Source organism: Heptranchias perlo, chromosome 30, assembly GCF_035084215.1.
Source record: "Heptranchias perlo isolate sHepPer1 chromosome 30, sHepPer1.hap1, whole genome shotgun sequence".
Classification (NCBI taxonomy): domain Eukaryota; kingdom Metazoa; phylum Chordata; class Chondrichthyes; order Hexanchiformes; family Hexanchidae; genus Heptranchias; species Heptranchias perlo.
In genome coordinates this window covers 9955542-9972614 of record NC_090354.1, presented here as the reverse complement: position 1 = coordinate 9972614, position 17073 = coordinate 9955542, and the positions used below count along the sequence as shown (strand labels likewise).

Here is a 17073-nt window from a genome sequence, read left to right as displayed (position 1 = left end):
CAGATAAGGCAAAGGAGAATCCAAAGAGCTTCTACAAGTACATAAAGGGCAAAAGAGTAACTAGGGAGAGAGTAGGGCCTCTTAACGATCAACAAGGTCATCTATGTGCGGAACCACAAGAAATGGGTGAGATCCTGAATGAATATTTCACATCGGTATTTACGGTTGAGAAAGGCATGGATGTTAGGGAACTTGGGGAAATAAATAGTGATGTCTTGAGGAGTGTACATATTACAGAGAGGGAGGTGCTGGACGTCTTAACGCGCATCAAGGTAGATAAATCTCTGGGACCTGATGAAATGTATCCCAGGACGTTATGGGAGGTTAGGGAGGAAATTGCGGGTCCCCTAGCAAAGATTTTTGAATCATCGACAGCTACAGGTGAGGTGCCTGAAGATTGGAGGGTAGCAAATGCTGTGCCTTTGTTTAAGAAGGGCGGCAGGGAAAAGCCTGGGAACTACAGACCGGTGAGCCTGACATCTGTAGTGGGTAAGTTGTTGGAGGGTATTCTGAGAGACAGGATCTACAGGCATTTGGAGAGGCAGGGACTGATTAGGAACAGTCAGCATGGTTTTGTGAGAGGAAAATCATGTCTTACGAATTTGATTGAGTTTTTTGAAGGGGTAACCAAGAAGATAGATGAGGGCTGTGCAGTAGACGTGGTCTACATGGACTTTAGCAAAGCCTTTGACAAGGTACCGCATGGCAGGTTGTTACATAAGGTTAAATCTCACGGGATCCAAGGTGAGGTAGCCAATTGGATACAAAATTGGCTTGACGACAGAAGACAGAGGGTGGTTGTGGAGGGTTGTTTTTTAAACTGGATGCCTGTGTCCAGCGGTGTGCCTCAGGGATCGGTGCTGGGTCCGCTGTTGTTTGTTATTTATATTAATGATTTGGATGAGAATTTAAGAGGCATGGTTAGTAAGTTTGCAGATGACACCAAGATTGGTGGCATTGTGGACAGTGAAGAAGGTTATCTAGGATTGCAACGGGATCTTGATAAATTGGGCCAGTGGGCCGATGAATGGCAGATGGAGTTTAATTTAGATAAATGTGAGGTGATGCATTTTGGTAGATCGAATCGGGCCAGGACCTACTCCGTTAATGGTAGGGCGTTGGGGAGAGTTATAGAACAAAGAGATCTAGGAGTACAGGTTCATAGCTCCTTGAAAGTGGAGTCACAGGTGGATAGGGTGGTGAAGAAGGCATTCGGCATGCTTGGTTTCATTGGTCAGAACATTGAATACAGGAGTTGGGATGTTTTGTTGAAGTTGTACAGGACATTAGTAAGGCCACACTTGGAATACTGCGTACAGTTCTGGTCACCCTATTATAGAAAGGATATTATTAAACTAGAAAGAGTGCAGAAAAGATTTACTAGGATGCTACCGGGACTTGATGGTTTGACTTATAGGGAGAGGTTAGACAGACTGGGACTTTTTTCCCTGGAGAGTAGGAGGTTAAGGGGTGATCTTATAGAAGTCTATAAAATAATGAGGGGCATAGATAAGGTAGATAGTCAAAATCTTTTCCCAAAGGTAGGGGAGTCTATAACGAGGGGACATAGATTTAAGGTGAGAGGGGAGAGATACAAAAAGGTCCAGCGGGGCAATTTTTTCACTCAAAGGGTGGTGAGTGTCTGGAACGAGCTGCCAGAGGCAGTAGTAGAGGCGGGTACAATTTTGTCTTTTAAAACGCATTTGGATAGTTACATGGGTAAGATGGGCCAAGTGCAGGCAATTGGGACTAGCTTAGTGGTATAAACTGGGCGACATGGACATGTTGGGCCGAAGGGCCTGTTTCCATGTTGTAAACTTCTCTGACTCTATGACTATATAAGAATTCCCCAGCTGTTCTTCAAATAGTGCCTTGGGATCTTTTACGTCCACCTGAGAAGGCAGACAGGGCCTTGGTTTAATGTCTCATGCTAAAGACAGCACATCTGACAGTGCAGCACATCTGACAGTGCAGCACTCCCCAGTACTGCACCGAAGTGTCAGCCTAGATTATGTGCTCAAGTCTCTGGAGTGGGGCTTGAAACCACGACCTTCTAACTCAGAGGTGAGAGTGCTACCCACTGAGCCAAGACTGACACAGAGGGCAAGCAAATGAAAACTGAAAACATTTACTCCCTCCCATCTCTTCTGAAGGCACTGACTCTCACTGGGTCCTGTGCTATTGGCATCAGTTGACCTTTGGTACTTCACACAACTGACCATTCTTCATGCATGAGGCCAGACAATGAGCATTAGCAGGGTAATCGACTGTGCTGATAAACCAAGGCCACGTTTACCTGTTCAGGTGGAAGGAAAAGATCTCACGGCACTGATCTGGTCACTTACTTAACTGCTGTTTGTGGGACCTTGCTGTGCGCAAATTGGCTGCGGTGTTTGTCTACATAACAGTGACGACACTTCAGGGATAAATCACTGGCTGTGAAGCACTTTAGGATGTCCTGAGGATGTGAAAGGAGCTATATGGATGCAAAACTTTGCTTTAAATGCTTTTGCCGTCATCAGAGACAATCAGCGTCACTCAAACGTTGGTGCTTTTCAACCCTACCACGGACCGCAGTGTCTCCCGTGTAAATGCCGATTAACATGCCACCGTATGCAGCCAAAAGACAGAGCTGCTGGTGGAGTGAGTAATGAGCTGCTGTCACCCACCTCTAACAGGCTGCAAAACAGTTTCACCACTGCTGGTCTGTACAGTGTACGGACCTTGCTCAGTCATTGGCACACATTTTGGAACTGAAGTAAATCCTCATAACTGCACGTGATTCGGTTGCTGTAGAGAATGCCCAGCGATATGAACAGGGCTGTGTCTACCTATGCAGGGCTGGTAGCAGTGCAGGAGAACAGCTTCAGAAAGCAGCTATCCCATAAAAATGGGTGCCCCGACAGCCTAGCAAATTTGAATCAATCGTATTTCTCAATTTAATAAGCACCGATCAAAGAATTTTCCGGGAAAAGAGCTGCAATTTCAAAACAGAAAAGGAATAGATTGAAAATGACTCAATTTTATTTGGACAAATCTATTTGTTGTTCTCCTCTCCAGTCCTAGGCAGAGTGAGTTATGGGATAGGACACCGTTTCCTGGGTGACGGTGACCCTCCAGACCCTTATCAAAGTGACCATGCATCATCTGTAGGCACGGAGAGTTAAGGGTCGATTTTCCAATTGCCCAACTCCCTTCCCCAATAGGAGCACGTATCAGAAATCACGTATGGGCAGTCTGCAACTTTACACCTGTTCATTTTAATGGACTATAAATCTTGGGGGTGGGGGGCACCTGTACAAATTCCCAGAAATCACTCCCCACGGGGCAAGGGTCTGCACTGGGAGCATGCAGTCGGAAAACTTACCTTTTTGTGTCTGAAGTTTCATTGAGTATGGGGGACATTACACCATGTCCTCACCCTGACATCCACACGAGCAGCAGGAGCAGGAGCAGGAGCAGGAACCCTGACCATTTTTTTTGCCCCTTTCTTAGCCCAGCAAAATGACAGTGCCCGGGTGAGATCAGCTAATGCAACACAGACCGGGGTTAGAAGCTGGGACATTCCTGGCCTGTATGGCACAGTACCATCCAGACTCGGACATATATCGGCTGTTCCTTCATGGTCGTTGGGTCAAAATCTTGAAACTCCCCACCTAACAGCACTGTGGGAGCACCTTCACCACACGGACTGCAGGGGTTCAAGAAAAAGGCCCACCACCACCTTCTCAAGAGCAACAACGATGGGCAATAAATGTTGGCCTTGCCAGCAACACCTGTACCCTCAGAATGAATTTTAAAAAGTATCATGTCAACCCATTTACATTGCAACTTTGCTTATATATTCTGTATCAATATTTCTGTTCTGTTTTGCTTACATTGTGATATATTTATATTGATTCTGCTCTTTGTTTCTTAAACCTTTACATTGCAAAAGATTCTTGCTATGATCCAGTAGTTTGGTAAGTTTAATCTCTGATGTAGGTGAGATATTGGAGATGTTGCCACAAACACAGATTCTGGTACAGTATTTAGTGTCCAGTCCTTTCAGGGTTGACCACAAACAGCCTTGTTTCAATAGTTAGCCCTGGTACTGTTAGGTTCTGTGGTTTGTGACTGGGGGGCCTGACTGGGTTAAACCACCTTCCCTACCTGGAATACCTGTGACTGTATTTGTACCCGGAGTCTCGGACCACTTGTCGAGCTAGTGGGAAAAGCTCATCCCGCCTGGCCAGCAGAGTGCTGTCAATCATACAGAGCTGGGCAGCCGCTTCGTTAACCATTACCTGCCGAGAAAACAAATCAAACGGTTAAACCTGGGTAAACAACAACAGAAAATGCTGGAAACACTCAGCAGGTCGGGCTGCATCTGTGGAGAAAGAAACAGAGTTAACGTTTCAGGTCGATGACCTGGCGTCAGACCTCTCGTTAAACCTGGGTCGTCACTCGGACAATGACGAGTGTGGAGGACCACAGTGATACAATAACACTCAATGGCACACCATTCTGCACTCTGGGGTAGGACACTGGCTAGCTCCCGGGATTCCAATCTAGCCTGTGCCATCACGGAAAAGCTCGGTGTAAAATGCTGGTGCCTTTCCACAGAGAGGATCATACTTTCCGACAGGTCTATGCGCCCGTCGTATTTTTATTCTCCCACCTCCCTTTAAAGACGTTGAGGCAGATCTTGACTTTGTGCGATAGTGTAAAACGGGTGTTAGGGAGTCGACAGCCCATTTTACATCTCTCCCGTTGACTTCCATGGAAATAAAAATCGGGAGAGATGTAAAACGGGCCACCGACTCGCCATCACCTGTTTTACACTATCGTGCAAAGTCAAATTCGACCCTCTGAGTCCTGTTGGGGTCTAACTCCATTGGTGCAGGACACTCTCCAATACCTCACTGAAGTGGCTATTCTTCGTGTATGAGCCTAGGATACAAGAGTTAGCAGATAATTTCCCACATTATTGTTACTCCTTGACCATTGCAAAAAGCTTCATCACAGCCTCAACAAAGCAGGGTAAAGGCCCAGAGACAAAATGTCCAACATTTTATGGCGTTAAACACAGTCATAAGCCAACCTTCTTTTCATGCACACCTGTAACATAATGGCCTAAAAATCAGATTCGGAAATAAATATTTAGTCAGAGGTGTGTTAAGGCACGCAGATCTGTGGTTTATGGTTTCAAGTTGGCTGCAATTCTGGGAGCAACCTGTGATTTTCACCACACACCTGACAGTGAGAAATGCACCGTTTACTCCCAGTTACCCGATATTCACCTTTAACAGGTGCTAGCCTTGGCTCAGCGGTAGCACTCTTGCCTCGGAGTCAGAAGGTTGTAAGTTTAATTCCCGTTCCAGAGACTTGAGCACATAATCTCGACTGCCACTCCGGTGCAGTAGAGGGAGTGCTGCACCATCAGAGGTGCCGTCTTTTGGATGAGACGTTAAACCGAGGCCCCATCTGTCTTCTCAGGTGGACATAAAAGATCCCATGGCACTATTTGAAGACGAGCAGGGGCGTTCTCGCCAGTGTCCTGGCCAATATTTATCTCTCAACCAACAGCGCTAAATCAGTTTAATTGGTCGTTTATCTCATTGATGTTTGTGGGATCTTGCTGTGCACAATTTGGCTGCCTCGTTTCCCTACATTACAACAATGACCACACTTCACAAGTACTTCCTTGGCTGTGAAGCGCTTTGGGACATCCTGAGGTCGTGAAAGGCGCCATATAAATGCAAGTTAGTTCTTTCTTATCAGTTGTGTGCTGTTGGTGACAGGTACTCAGTGATTCCATTACCAATGGCGCACTAACAATATAAAGAATGTGAATTTTACACCTCCAATAACATGCAGGACAAGGGTCTGAATAAAGAGCAGGGTTCTTTCCGGGCCCGTTGGGGCTGACGCAGGTAAGTAAAGAAAAGCTGGGAGAGCTGCACTCGGAAGTTGCAGGTCTCCTCTTGGGTGCTGCTCTCCTTGTAACGTAGCATAAACGTAAAAATGTCTTTAAAGTGTATGAAGGTACTGTCCTCTGCTGGTGAATTGCCAGCAGCATCAATCCTGATCCTGTACCTTTACTCTGCGCCTGTCCTTGTCGGTATTTCCTGGCACCTTTCTGGCTTTTGGTTATAAAAACGAAGGGAGAGGGGTTGTAGAGGAGTCTGTCTTTAAAACGAAATTAATCAAGCGCCCTCAATGGCTCATTGGTGAATACACCACTCAGTGTAGAACAGGCCCTGACAGACCATGAGGAGCACAGGTTCAATATCTGGTCTGTGCTGTGTTAGCTAATTTCAGTCAGGGACTCGGGAGGCTATCAGTGCCCCCATCGTCGGGAAGAGGGAAAAATCAGCCTAATTCCCTGCTCCTGATCTTTGTCCAGTGAATCCCGCTGGAGTGTGCACATGTGTGGACGTCAGATGAGCACAGAGGCAGATTCAGCTTTGATGCCTTCCGCGGTCAAATAGCTTGGAAAGCTCACTGCCTCGGCTCCCACTTCAAACGATGTCCCAATCCAGAAGAGTGTTAATACAGCAAGACAAACAACATTTACACAGCTGAAAGGGTCACTGTGGCTGAGATTAGAGCATGATGTGGAGATGCCGGTGATGGACTGGGGTTGACAATTGTAAACAATTTTACAACACCAAGTTATAGTCCAGCAATTTTATTTTAAATTCACAAGCTTTCGGAGATTTTCTCCTTCCTCAGGTAAATGTTTCAAGATAGTTCAAGATAGAGCAGGTAGTTAAGTTAAGATCAGCAGTGTCCTGGGGGGGGTTTGGACCAGAGAAACATTTTCACAAGTGTCCAGTGTTTGGAATTTATCTACCCAATGTTACCCAAAACAGTGAATCTTATCTGACTGAAAAAAATGGGCATTCTCACGTTCACACCCACCCCCCTGGGTCATTTAAACCAAACTGTAATTAAGCTAAAGATAGCATCTCCCTCTCCCCATTCCATTGTCCTCTCCGCCCCCCCCCCCCAGCACATACCAGACTGGAACACTTTTGCAAACTTGAAATCTGCCATTTGGCAAAAGTTAATACCACCTGTAAATAAAACCGGAAAGTCTTTGGAAAACAAAAGCAGATCTTTCTAAGGTGGAGGGGGGGGTGCAGTTTCTTTTCAGCAGCTCGTAACTTTAGTGAGTGCTCGTAAAGTCAAAATTGCGGAGTCATGGGGTTTTACGCTGTGCCACACTCACTATCCTTTGTCAGTACACAGGCATGCAGTTGATCTGTGAAAGTAGAGGTGATCCTACAAATCCCACACCAATCACAATTGATGCGCGCACAATTTCCCAAGATGCACTCTCTGGGAATGCTGAATCACATCTCTTGTTTAACAAGGCCGCCTTTTTTTTTCCCTAATGTGTTCCTTTGTTTGAACTTGGTCTCAATAACAGGAAGGTTTGGCAGATGGGCTAGTGCCTTTAGAGATTGTAAACTCAAAGAGGAACGGAGAACAAGTGACCCAGAGACAAAGGAACAGAAACAGTGAAAAACGTGAGAGAGAGAAAGGGACTGGGTTGAGCAGGATCCAACAGTAGAAATACAGTGGAGGGGGTGGAAAGGAACAGAGTGGGATATAAAGGTAGAAATTAATGTCAGACATGTTATAATGTATGAGATTTCTCTCTCCACTATTTTAATAGAACATTAGCTATCAACAGATACAGGTTAACGGCACTATTAAAATAGCAGAGAGAGGGATTTGATACTAACCCATTAAACATTAGATTGGTTACTAAAAACCAAAACTCAGAAAAGCTGCCAAACAGCTTCAAAGAAGCTGACGGGCCAAAAAAAAAGCTGATAACTAGAAGAACAATGTCTAACTGAAACACAGCCCTGAATTAAGCACCATAATTGAGGCCACTGCTTAAATGGTGATGGAATATGTTAAATTCCTTTTTATTACATTAGATTCCAGGATTACATTCTACAATTCATTTCTCGGTGAAGAATGAAATCCAATGGCTTCGCACACGACATATGATAAGAATTACAATGACAGTGCAGTGGGACATGAGCTCATCATAACAAGCTGCAGCAATCCGCACTATTCCGTCAGTTGTATTACAGTGCAAAAAAAACCCTGCAGTGTGCAAAAGTGCAATTTTTGCAGTAGTGGATTTAGAAATTTTGACAGTGGGGAGTATGCACTGATGGTGCAAATTTTCTTTCCGGGGGGGAGGGAGTCCAGGAGCAGGAAATTTTGAATTTTGACACCTTTTGGTGCATTTACCATAATTCTGAAGTGATTTGACATTTCCCTTGAAGTGTTCATTGTACATTAATACGCAAAACTCCTTTACTCCTGATAGGACAATCCCTAACCACTTTCTACAAAAAAAAAACATACTGTGGCAATAATTTTTAAAACAACTAACAAAAACAAAGGTCACCTTTCATGACATTGCAGAAATACCCAGTTGCTCGATCTATTCCCCGCAGCTTTTAATCTATGTTGAAACCGAGGTCTAGAACAAAATCTTTAGGTCTTCCCATTCCACTCAGCAATTGCTGGGATGAGCAGATGACTTGCCATCAAACCCCTTACAAAGCCTAAAGAGGTGGCTGCTAAGACACTACCATAAATCACCGCACAAGGGATCGGAGATCCCAGCCAGTAGTCTGCTGGGTACAGTGCACTGAAACACCAAAGTGCAGCCACGTTAAATATGATAGATGTTACTCCGTCAACAACAGCCCCCATTGAACTGAAAGGAGAACATCTCCACACACCCAAAACATAGAAGGCTGGCAACTATGGATTACATCACAAAACAGTCATTTCTACCCTGTAGTGTGAGAAACAGATGCACTGGCTGGTAGAGATACACTAAAAGCAGCCTCATATAGATTCAGTGAAGTAAGACACTAAAACTAGCCTCACACAGAGTCAATAAAGGAAAGAGTCACGAGACTGGTCTCTAGTGTCAGGGGCCTGAGTTCAGACAAAAGTATGGATAGACTTGGGCTTTTCAACCTAGAAAAGGAGGTGTCTGAGAGGTGGTCTTCTAGAAATATATAAGATATTAAATGGTATGGAAAAGGTAAATCCGGAATACAACTTTAAATTAAACTGTGGGAGTAGGGTAATGGGACTTGGTAAAAGGTAACTTTAGGACTGATATCAGGAGATTCTTTCTCACACGGTGATCAACACTTGGAATGGACTTCCTAGCACAGTGGTGGGGGTGAGAACCCTGGAAACATTCAAGACACAATTAGATGTAGCAGTGGCGGGGGGGGGGGGGAGTGGTTGGGCGTGCTGAAGGTTCTCCGTCGGATGAATTAAGATGGGCCGAATGGTCATCCTAATCTATAAGTATTTTATGATCTTGTGAAAAGACACTCAGGTGTGTAGGAGTACAGAGAGGCACTGAAACTTAGCCCCCACATAGAGTGAGTAAGGAACTGACACTCGGGCGTGTAGGAGTACAGAGAGACACTGAAACTTAGCCCCCACACAATCAGTGAGGAACAGATACTCAGGCGGGTTGTAATGCCAGGGAAAACAAAACAAGTCCACTCCTGAGAAATGCTCTCACTCCTCTGACGATGGCCTGCACAGGCAGCTCGTGATCCCATTTTAGCTCTAGGTCTATACGGCATCTGATTGACTCTGAGAGGCTAGTTTCAGTGCACCTCCTTGCCAAAAGGGACTTTTTCAAAAACTGACATTTGAACTAGTCTGGGTCAGTATACAGTCCAGGTCCACCACCGGTGTTTCCACTATAACCAGAGTACAAGAGTGCCCGCTGACCTGGTAATACAAATATGGGAGGTGTTTCTGGAGAAAAAGGGAATAGATGGATAATGATGGAAGGAGGGGGTGAGATAAATGGGCTTGTTGGGCCAACTGAGGTGGGGGGGGGGGGTTCCCTGTTCCTAAGATTTATTTTGTCCCTGTACATCATCAAAGGAAGACTCTCCGATTGTCCACAACAACACAAGTAAAAAGGAAAAAAAAATATTCCCATTGGGAGCGTCAGGATTTCAGAAAGCAGAAATCACAAACAAACCAAGGCTACCAGCTGGAAGATTAATGCAGTGCTGTCACAAAGGGTTTCAACAAAGCCAAATGTGAACTATTCAGAGACCTTTCTGAGATATGTGATCTAAATACAAGTCTTTCTTTCCAAAAGGCAAGTGTCTGAAATGATCACACTACGTTCATTTGTAAAACACCCAGTAATACAATTATAGATTGTGCTGTTCCAAACTCGGGTTGCGACTGGATAGAGTATTTTGAACTGCACAACATGAGGGTGAAGAAGTACTGTGGATTACTGATCTATCCCTGATGGTGGTAGTGACATGATTAATTACTAACATCACACATTGAAGTGTATTGGCTATTTTTCCTATAGTGAATTGGTACCAATACATTGAACAAACCTGGTCATGGCACTGTAATGGCCTCCAACAGTTAAACAGGGATTCACTTAGACCCTGCAGTAAGAATGCTTTCTTTCCACACGGGAAACACAGAACATTTTCTTCTCTGGTGATGTTCCAGCCAAACAGTAATCAATGAAGGTCATTTCATAAAATCCATATTCAAAAAAATAGAATCCTTCCAATTGTCATTTTTTTTGCCACCCGTCACTTTTCTGTGATCTGATTAGCCTGTCAGATGAAGGCAACAACTAAGTCTGGCTAAGTGAAATCTCAGAGGTGCCGTCTTTCGGATGAGACATTAAACCGAGGCCCTGTCTGTCCTCTCTGGTGCGCGTAAAAGATCCCATGGCACTATTTCGACGTAGAGCGGGGGAGTTCTCCCCGGTGTCCTGGCCAATATTTATCCCTCAACCACCATCACTAAAAACCGGATTATCTGGTCGTTATCTCATTGCTGTTTGTTGGACCTTGCTGTGCGCAAATTGGCTGCCGCGTTTCCTACATTACAACAGTGACTACACTTCAAAAAAAGTACATCATTGGCTGTAAAGTGCTTTGGGACGTCCTGAGGTCGTGAACGGCACTATTTAAATGCAAGTTCTTTCTTCTTTTCAGTTCTGATTGTATGAAGCTGATAAAACTTCAAATGTCGCATTGCTGGATTTATTCCTGAAGTGCTAAATTCACGCAGCTTGATTTTATTTATTCTCCAGGCATTTCAGCTTCAGTTACTGCCATGCCTTTGAAGTCTACAGACCACCTGAGAATACAACATGACTCACACCTTGTGAAAAAGGTGGCAGCATTGGGATATTGTCATTCCACAATCATCTCATTTTAATAGGTCAGCAATTGGAGTAATTGAATGTGTCTGTTCCCTGGGCTGTTAACCTACATATATTAACATATCAAACAGCCAATCCTAACCATCAAAACAACTTTTGACTTAATTAATTTCTGGGGAAAGATGTTCACACAGATAATAGCTGCTTTTATATTGGCCCCGTTTCAATTCAGATTTCAGGATACCGGCATACACGAACCACCTCCTGTTGTTTGCAGTATTAAATCCGGCTCCCTTATCCCCAGCAGTGGACTCACAGGCCCAGGTTTTCATGGACTAACAGTGTACCGCTGAGATGAGGGAGCCAGATTTAGCAGGGTAAACTCGCAACCAGCTCACAGACCCCAGCCTCCGGAATCTAAATTAAAACGATCCCAATATGAAAGTAGCGAAAGGGACAGAAACCTCCCATGGCCACAGAGTCTGATTGTCCAGCCAGTTATTGGTCGCAGAACCAACGAGTTCCCCTTATCTGCCTCAGTTCCAGATCCAACTGTCTGGCCTGTTTTCCCGTAGAGGGCCTGACTCTGATCTCCATCTGAAATTTGTTGACAAAAGATAACTTCCATTTTAACCCTGGCAAAATTTTTAAAGAAGGAGAACTCGCATCCATGTAACGCCTTTCATGACCTCAGGACGTCCCAAAGTGCTTTACAGCCAATGAAGTACTTTTGAAGTGTAGTCACTGTTATAATTTAGGAAAAAAAGACAGAAATTTTTCCTAATGAATACAAGACAAAAACTCTTTCATCACAGCCCATTCGTGTCAAACATCTTGAAAATAACAGTCACCTCCTTTCAAGCTCGCAAACCCCAAGTTTCTCCAATGATTCCTCCTCACTCAGTTGAGATCGTTCTGAGATATGTGATCTAAATGCAAGTCTTTCTTTCCAAAAGGCGAGTGTCTGAAATGATCACACTACATTCATTTGTAAAACACCCAGTAATACAATTATAGATTGTGCTCTTCCAAACTGAGGGGGGGGCAGTTCTGGATTTAGTTCTAGGAAATGAAGAGGGGCAGGTGGAAGAAGTAGCAGAATCATAGAGTTATACAGCACGGATAGAGGCCCTTCGGCCCATCGTGTCCGCGCCGGCCATCAAGCCCTGAGGGAGAGCATTTTGTGGTAGTGATCATAATACAGTTAGTTTTAGCATTGTTATGGAAAGGGACAAAGACAGAGCAGGAGTTAAAGTTTTCAATTGGGGAAAGGCCAATTTTACTAAACTGAGAAGTGATTTAGCAAAAGTAAACTGGAAACAGCTACTTGAAGGTAAATCAGTGTCAGAGCAGTGGGAGACATTCAAAGGGGTGATTCAAGGGGTTCAGGGTAAACATGTTCCCACAAAGAAAAAGGGAGGGGCTACCAAATCTAGAGCCCCCTGGGTGTCAAGATAAGGCAGAAAAAGAAAGCCCATGATAGACACCGGGAACTCAATACTACGGAAAGCTTAGAGGAGTATACAAAGTGCAGGGGTGAAGTTAAAAAGGAAATTAGGAAAGCAAAGAGAGGGCATAAAAAAATATTAGCAGGTAAAATCAAAGAAAACCCAAAGATGTTTTATAAATACATTGAGAGCAAAAGGATAACTAAGGAAAGAGTAGGGCCTATTAGAGACCGAAAAAGTAAACTATGTGTGGAGGCAGAAGATGTGGGTATGGTTCTTAATGAATACTTTGCATCTGTCTTCACAAAGGAGAGGAATGATGCAGGGATTGAAGGAGGAGGAGGGGTGTGAAATATTAGATGGGATAAACATAGTGAGAGAGGAAGTATTAAGGGGATTAGCAGCTTTGAAAGTGGATAAATCACCAGGGCCGGATGAAATGTATCCCTGGCTGTTAAAAGAAGCCAAGGAGGAAATAGCGGAGGCTTTAACAATCATTTTCCAAACTTCACTGGATACAGGCGTTGTGCCGGAGGACTGGAGGACTGCTAACGTTGCACCGTTGTTTAAAAAGGGAACAAAGGATAGACCGAGTAATTACAGGCCAGTCAGCCTAACCTCGGTGGTGGGCAAATTATTGGAATCAATTCTAAGGGACAGGATAAACTTTCACTTAGAAAGGCATGGACTGATCAAGGACAGTCAGCACGGATTTGTTAAGGGGAGGTTGTGTCTGACTAACTTGATTGAATTTTTCGAGGAGGTGACAAGGAGGATCGATGAGGGTAGCGCAATTGATGTAGTCTACATGGATTTTAGCAAGACTTTTGACAAGGTCCCACGTGGCAGATTGGTCAAAAAAGTAAAGGCCCATGGAATCCAAGGGAAAGTGGCAAATTGGATCCAAAATTAGCTCAGTGGCAGGAAGCAAAGGATAATGGTCGACGGGTGTTTTTGCGACTGGAAAACTGTTTCCAGTGGGGTTTTTTTTTTATTCGTTCACGGGATGTGGGCGTCGCTGGCGAGGCCAGCATTTATTGCCCATCCCTAATTGCCCTTGAGAAGGTGGTGGTGAGCCGCCTTCTTGAACCACTGCAGTCCGTGTGGTGAAGGTTCTCCCACAGTGCTGTTAGGAAGGGAGTTCCAGGATTTTGACCCAGCGACAATGAAGGAACGGCGATATATTTCCAAGTCGGGATGGTGTGTGACTTGGAGGGGAACGTGCAGGTGGTGTTGTTCCCATGCGCCTGCTGCTCTTGTCCTTCTAGGTGGTAGAGGTCGCGGGTTTGGGAGGTGCTGTCGAAGAAGCCTTGGCGAGTTGCTGCAGTGCATCCTGTGGATGGTACACACTGCAGCCACAGTGCGCCGGTGGTGAAGGGAGTGAATGTTTAGTGTGGTGGATTGGGTGCCAATCAAGCGGGCTGCTTTATCTTGGATGGTGTCGAGCTTCTTGAGTGTTGTTGGAGCTGCACTCATCCAAGCAAGTGGAGAGTATTCCATCACACTCCTGACTTGTGCCTTGTAGATGGTGGAAAGGCTTTGGGGAGTCAGGAGGTGAGTCACTCGCCGCAGAATACCCAGCCTCTGACCTGCTCTCGTAGCCTCAGTATTTATATGGCTGGTCCAATTAAGTTTCTGGTCAATGGTGACCCCCAGGATGTTGATGGTGGGGGATTCGGTGATGGTAATGCCGTTGAATGTCAGGGGGAGGTGGTTAGACTGTCTCTTGTTGGAGATGGTCATTGCCTGGCACTTATCTGGCGCGAATGTTACTTGCCACTTATGAGCCCAAGCCTGGATGTTGTCCAGGTCTTGCTGCATGCGGGCTCGGACTGCTTCATTATTTGAGGGGTTGCGAATGGAACTGAACACTGTGCAGTCATCAGCGAACATCCCCATTTCTGACCTTATGATGGAGGGAAGGTCATTGATGAAGCAGCTGAAGATGGTTGGGCCTAGGACACTACCCTGAGGAACTCCTGCAGCAATGCCCTGGGGCTGAGATGATTGGCCTCCAACAACCACTACCATCTTCCTTTGTGCTAGGTATGACTCCAGCCACCGGAGAGTTTTCCCCCTGATTTCCATTGACTTCAATTTTACTAGGGCTCCTTGGTGCCACACTCGGTTAAATGCTGCCTTGATGTCAAGGGCAGTCACTCTCACCTCACCTCTGGAATTCAGCTCTTTTGTCCATGTTTGGACCAACGCTGTAATGAGGTCTGGAGCCGAGTGGTCCTGGCGGAACCCAAACTGAGCATCGGTGAGCAGGTTATTGGTGAGTAAGTGCCGCTTGATAGCACTGTCGACGACACCTTCCATCACTTTGCTGATGATTGAGAGTAGACTGATGGGGCGGTAATTGGCCGGATTGGATTTGTCCTGCTTTTTGTGGACAGGACATACCTGGGCAATTTTCCACATTGTCGGGTAGATGCCAGTGTTGTAGCTGTACTGGAACAGCTTGGCTAGAGGCGCAGCTAGTTCTGGAGCACAAGTCTTCAGCACTACAGCTGGGATGTTGTCGGGCCCCATAGCCTTTGCTGTATCCAGTGCACTCAGCCGTTTCTTGATATCACGTGGAGTGAATCGAATTGGCCGAAGACTGGCTTCTGTGATGGTGGGGATATCGGGAGGAGGCCGAGATGGATCATCCACTCGGCACTTCTGGCTGAAGATGGTTGCAAACGCTTCAGCCTTGTCTTTTGCACTCACGTGCTGGACTCCGCCATCATTGAGGATGGGGATGTTTGCAAAGCCGCCTCCTCCCGTTAGTTGTTTAATTGTCCACCACCATTCACGACTGGATGTGGCAGGACTGCAGAGCTTTGATCTGATCCGTTGGTTGTGGAATTGCTTAGCTCTGTCTATAGCATGTTGCTTCCACTGTTTAGCATGCATGTAGTCCTGAGCTGTAGCTTCACCAGGTTGGCACCTCATTTTTAGGTACGCCTGGTGCTGCTCCTGGCATGCTCTTCTACACTCCTCATTGAACCAGGGTTGATCCCCTGGCTTGTTAGTAATGGTAGAGTGAGGAATATGCCGGGCCATGAGGTTACAGATTGTGCTGGAATACAATTCTGCTGCTGCTGATGGCCCACAGCGCCTCATGGATGCCCAGTTTTGAGCTGCTCGATCTGTTCTGAATCTATCCCATTTAGCACGGTGGTAGTGCCACACAACACGTTGGATGGTGTCCTCAGTGCGAAGACGGGACTTCATCTCCACGAGGACTGTGCGGTGGTCACTCCTACCAATACTGTCATGGACAAATGCATTTGCGACAGGTAGATTGGTGAGGACGAGGTCAAGTAAGTTTTTCCCTCGTGTTGGTTCGCTCACCACCTGCCGCAGGCCCAATCTAGCAGCTATGTCCTTCAGGACTCGGCCAGCTCGGTCAGTAGTGGTGCTACCGAGCCACTCTTGGTGATGGACATTGAAGTCCCCCACCCAGAGTACATTTTGTGCCCTTGCTACCCTCAGTACTTCCTCCACGTGGTGCTCAACATGGAGGAGGACTGATTCATCAGCTGAGGTAGGACGGTAGGTGGTAATCAGCAGGAGGTTTCCTTGCCCATGTTTGACCTGATGCCATGAGATTTCATGGGGTCCAGAGTCAATGTTGAGGACTCCCAGGGCTACTCCCTCCTGACTGTATATCACTGTACCGCCACCTCTGGTGGGTCTGTCCTGCCGGTGGGACAGGACATACCCAGGGATGGTGATGGAAGAGTCTGGGACGTTGGCTGAAAGGTATGATTCCGTGAGTATGGCTATGTCAGGCTGTTGCTTGACTAGTCTGTGGGACAGCTCTCCCAATTTTGGCACAAGTCCCCAGATGTTAGTAAGGAGGACCTTGCAGGGTCGACTGGGCTTGGTGTTTTGCCGTTGTCGTGTCCGGTGCCTAGTGGTCCGATGCCGGGTGGCCCGTCCGGTTTTATTCTTATTATGACTTTTCGTAGCGAGATTTTACAACTGAGTGGCTTGCTAGGCCATTTCAGAGGGCAATTAAGAATCAACCACATTGCTGTGGGTCTGGAGTCACATATAGGCCAGACCGGGTAAGGACGGCAGGTTTCCTTCCCTAAAGGGCATTAGTGAACCAGATGGGTTTTTACGACAATCCGGTAGTTTCATAGCCATCATTACTGATACTAGTATTTTAATTCCAGATTTTATTTAATTAATTGAATTTAATTTAAATTCGCCAGCTGCCGTGGCGGGATTTGAACTCATGACTCTGGATTTTAGTCCAGGCCTCTGGATTACTAGTCCAGTAACATAACCACTATGCCACAGGGCTCAGTACTAGGTTCTTTGCTTTTTGTGATATACATTAACGATTTGGATTTAAACATAGGGGGCATGATTAAGAATTTTGCGGATGACACAAAGATAGGTCGTGTGGTTGATAGTGAG

At 45.8% G+C, this 17073-nt stretch overlaps 1 protein-coding gene across 2 annotated transcripts in view; it reads right to left on the bottom strand.

Moving 5' to 3' along the window:
* Nucleotides 1-17073, bottom strand: part of LOC137299891 (NGFI-A-binding protein 1-like) — a 53455-nt gene that overhangs the window by 19958 nt on the left and 16424 nt on the right. The window contains exon 3 of one of the 2 annotated variants that reach the window (XM_067968869.1): nucleotides 4153-4286. In XM_067968869.1, the coding sequence (XP_067824970.1) occupies nucleotides 4153-4286 (134 nt within the window). The remainder of the gene's footprint in view (nucleotides 1-4152; nucleotides 4287-17073) is intronic. The other variant, XM_067968870.1, reaches the window with a different exon arrangement.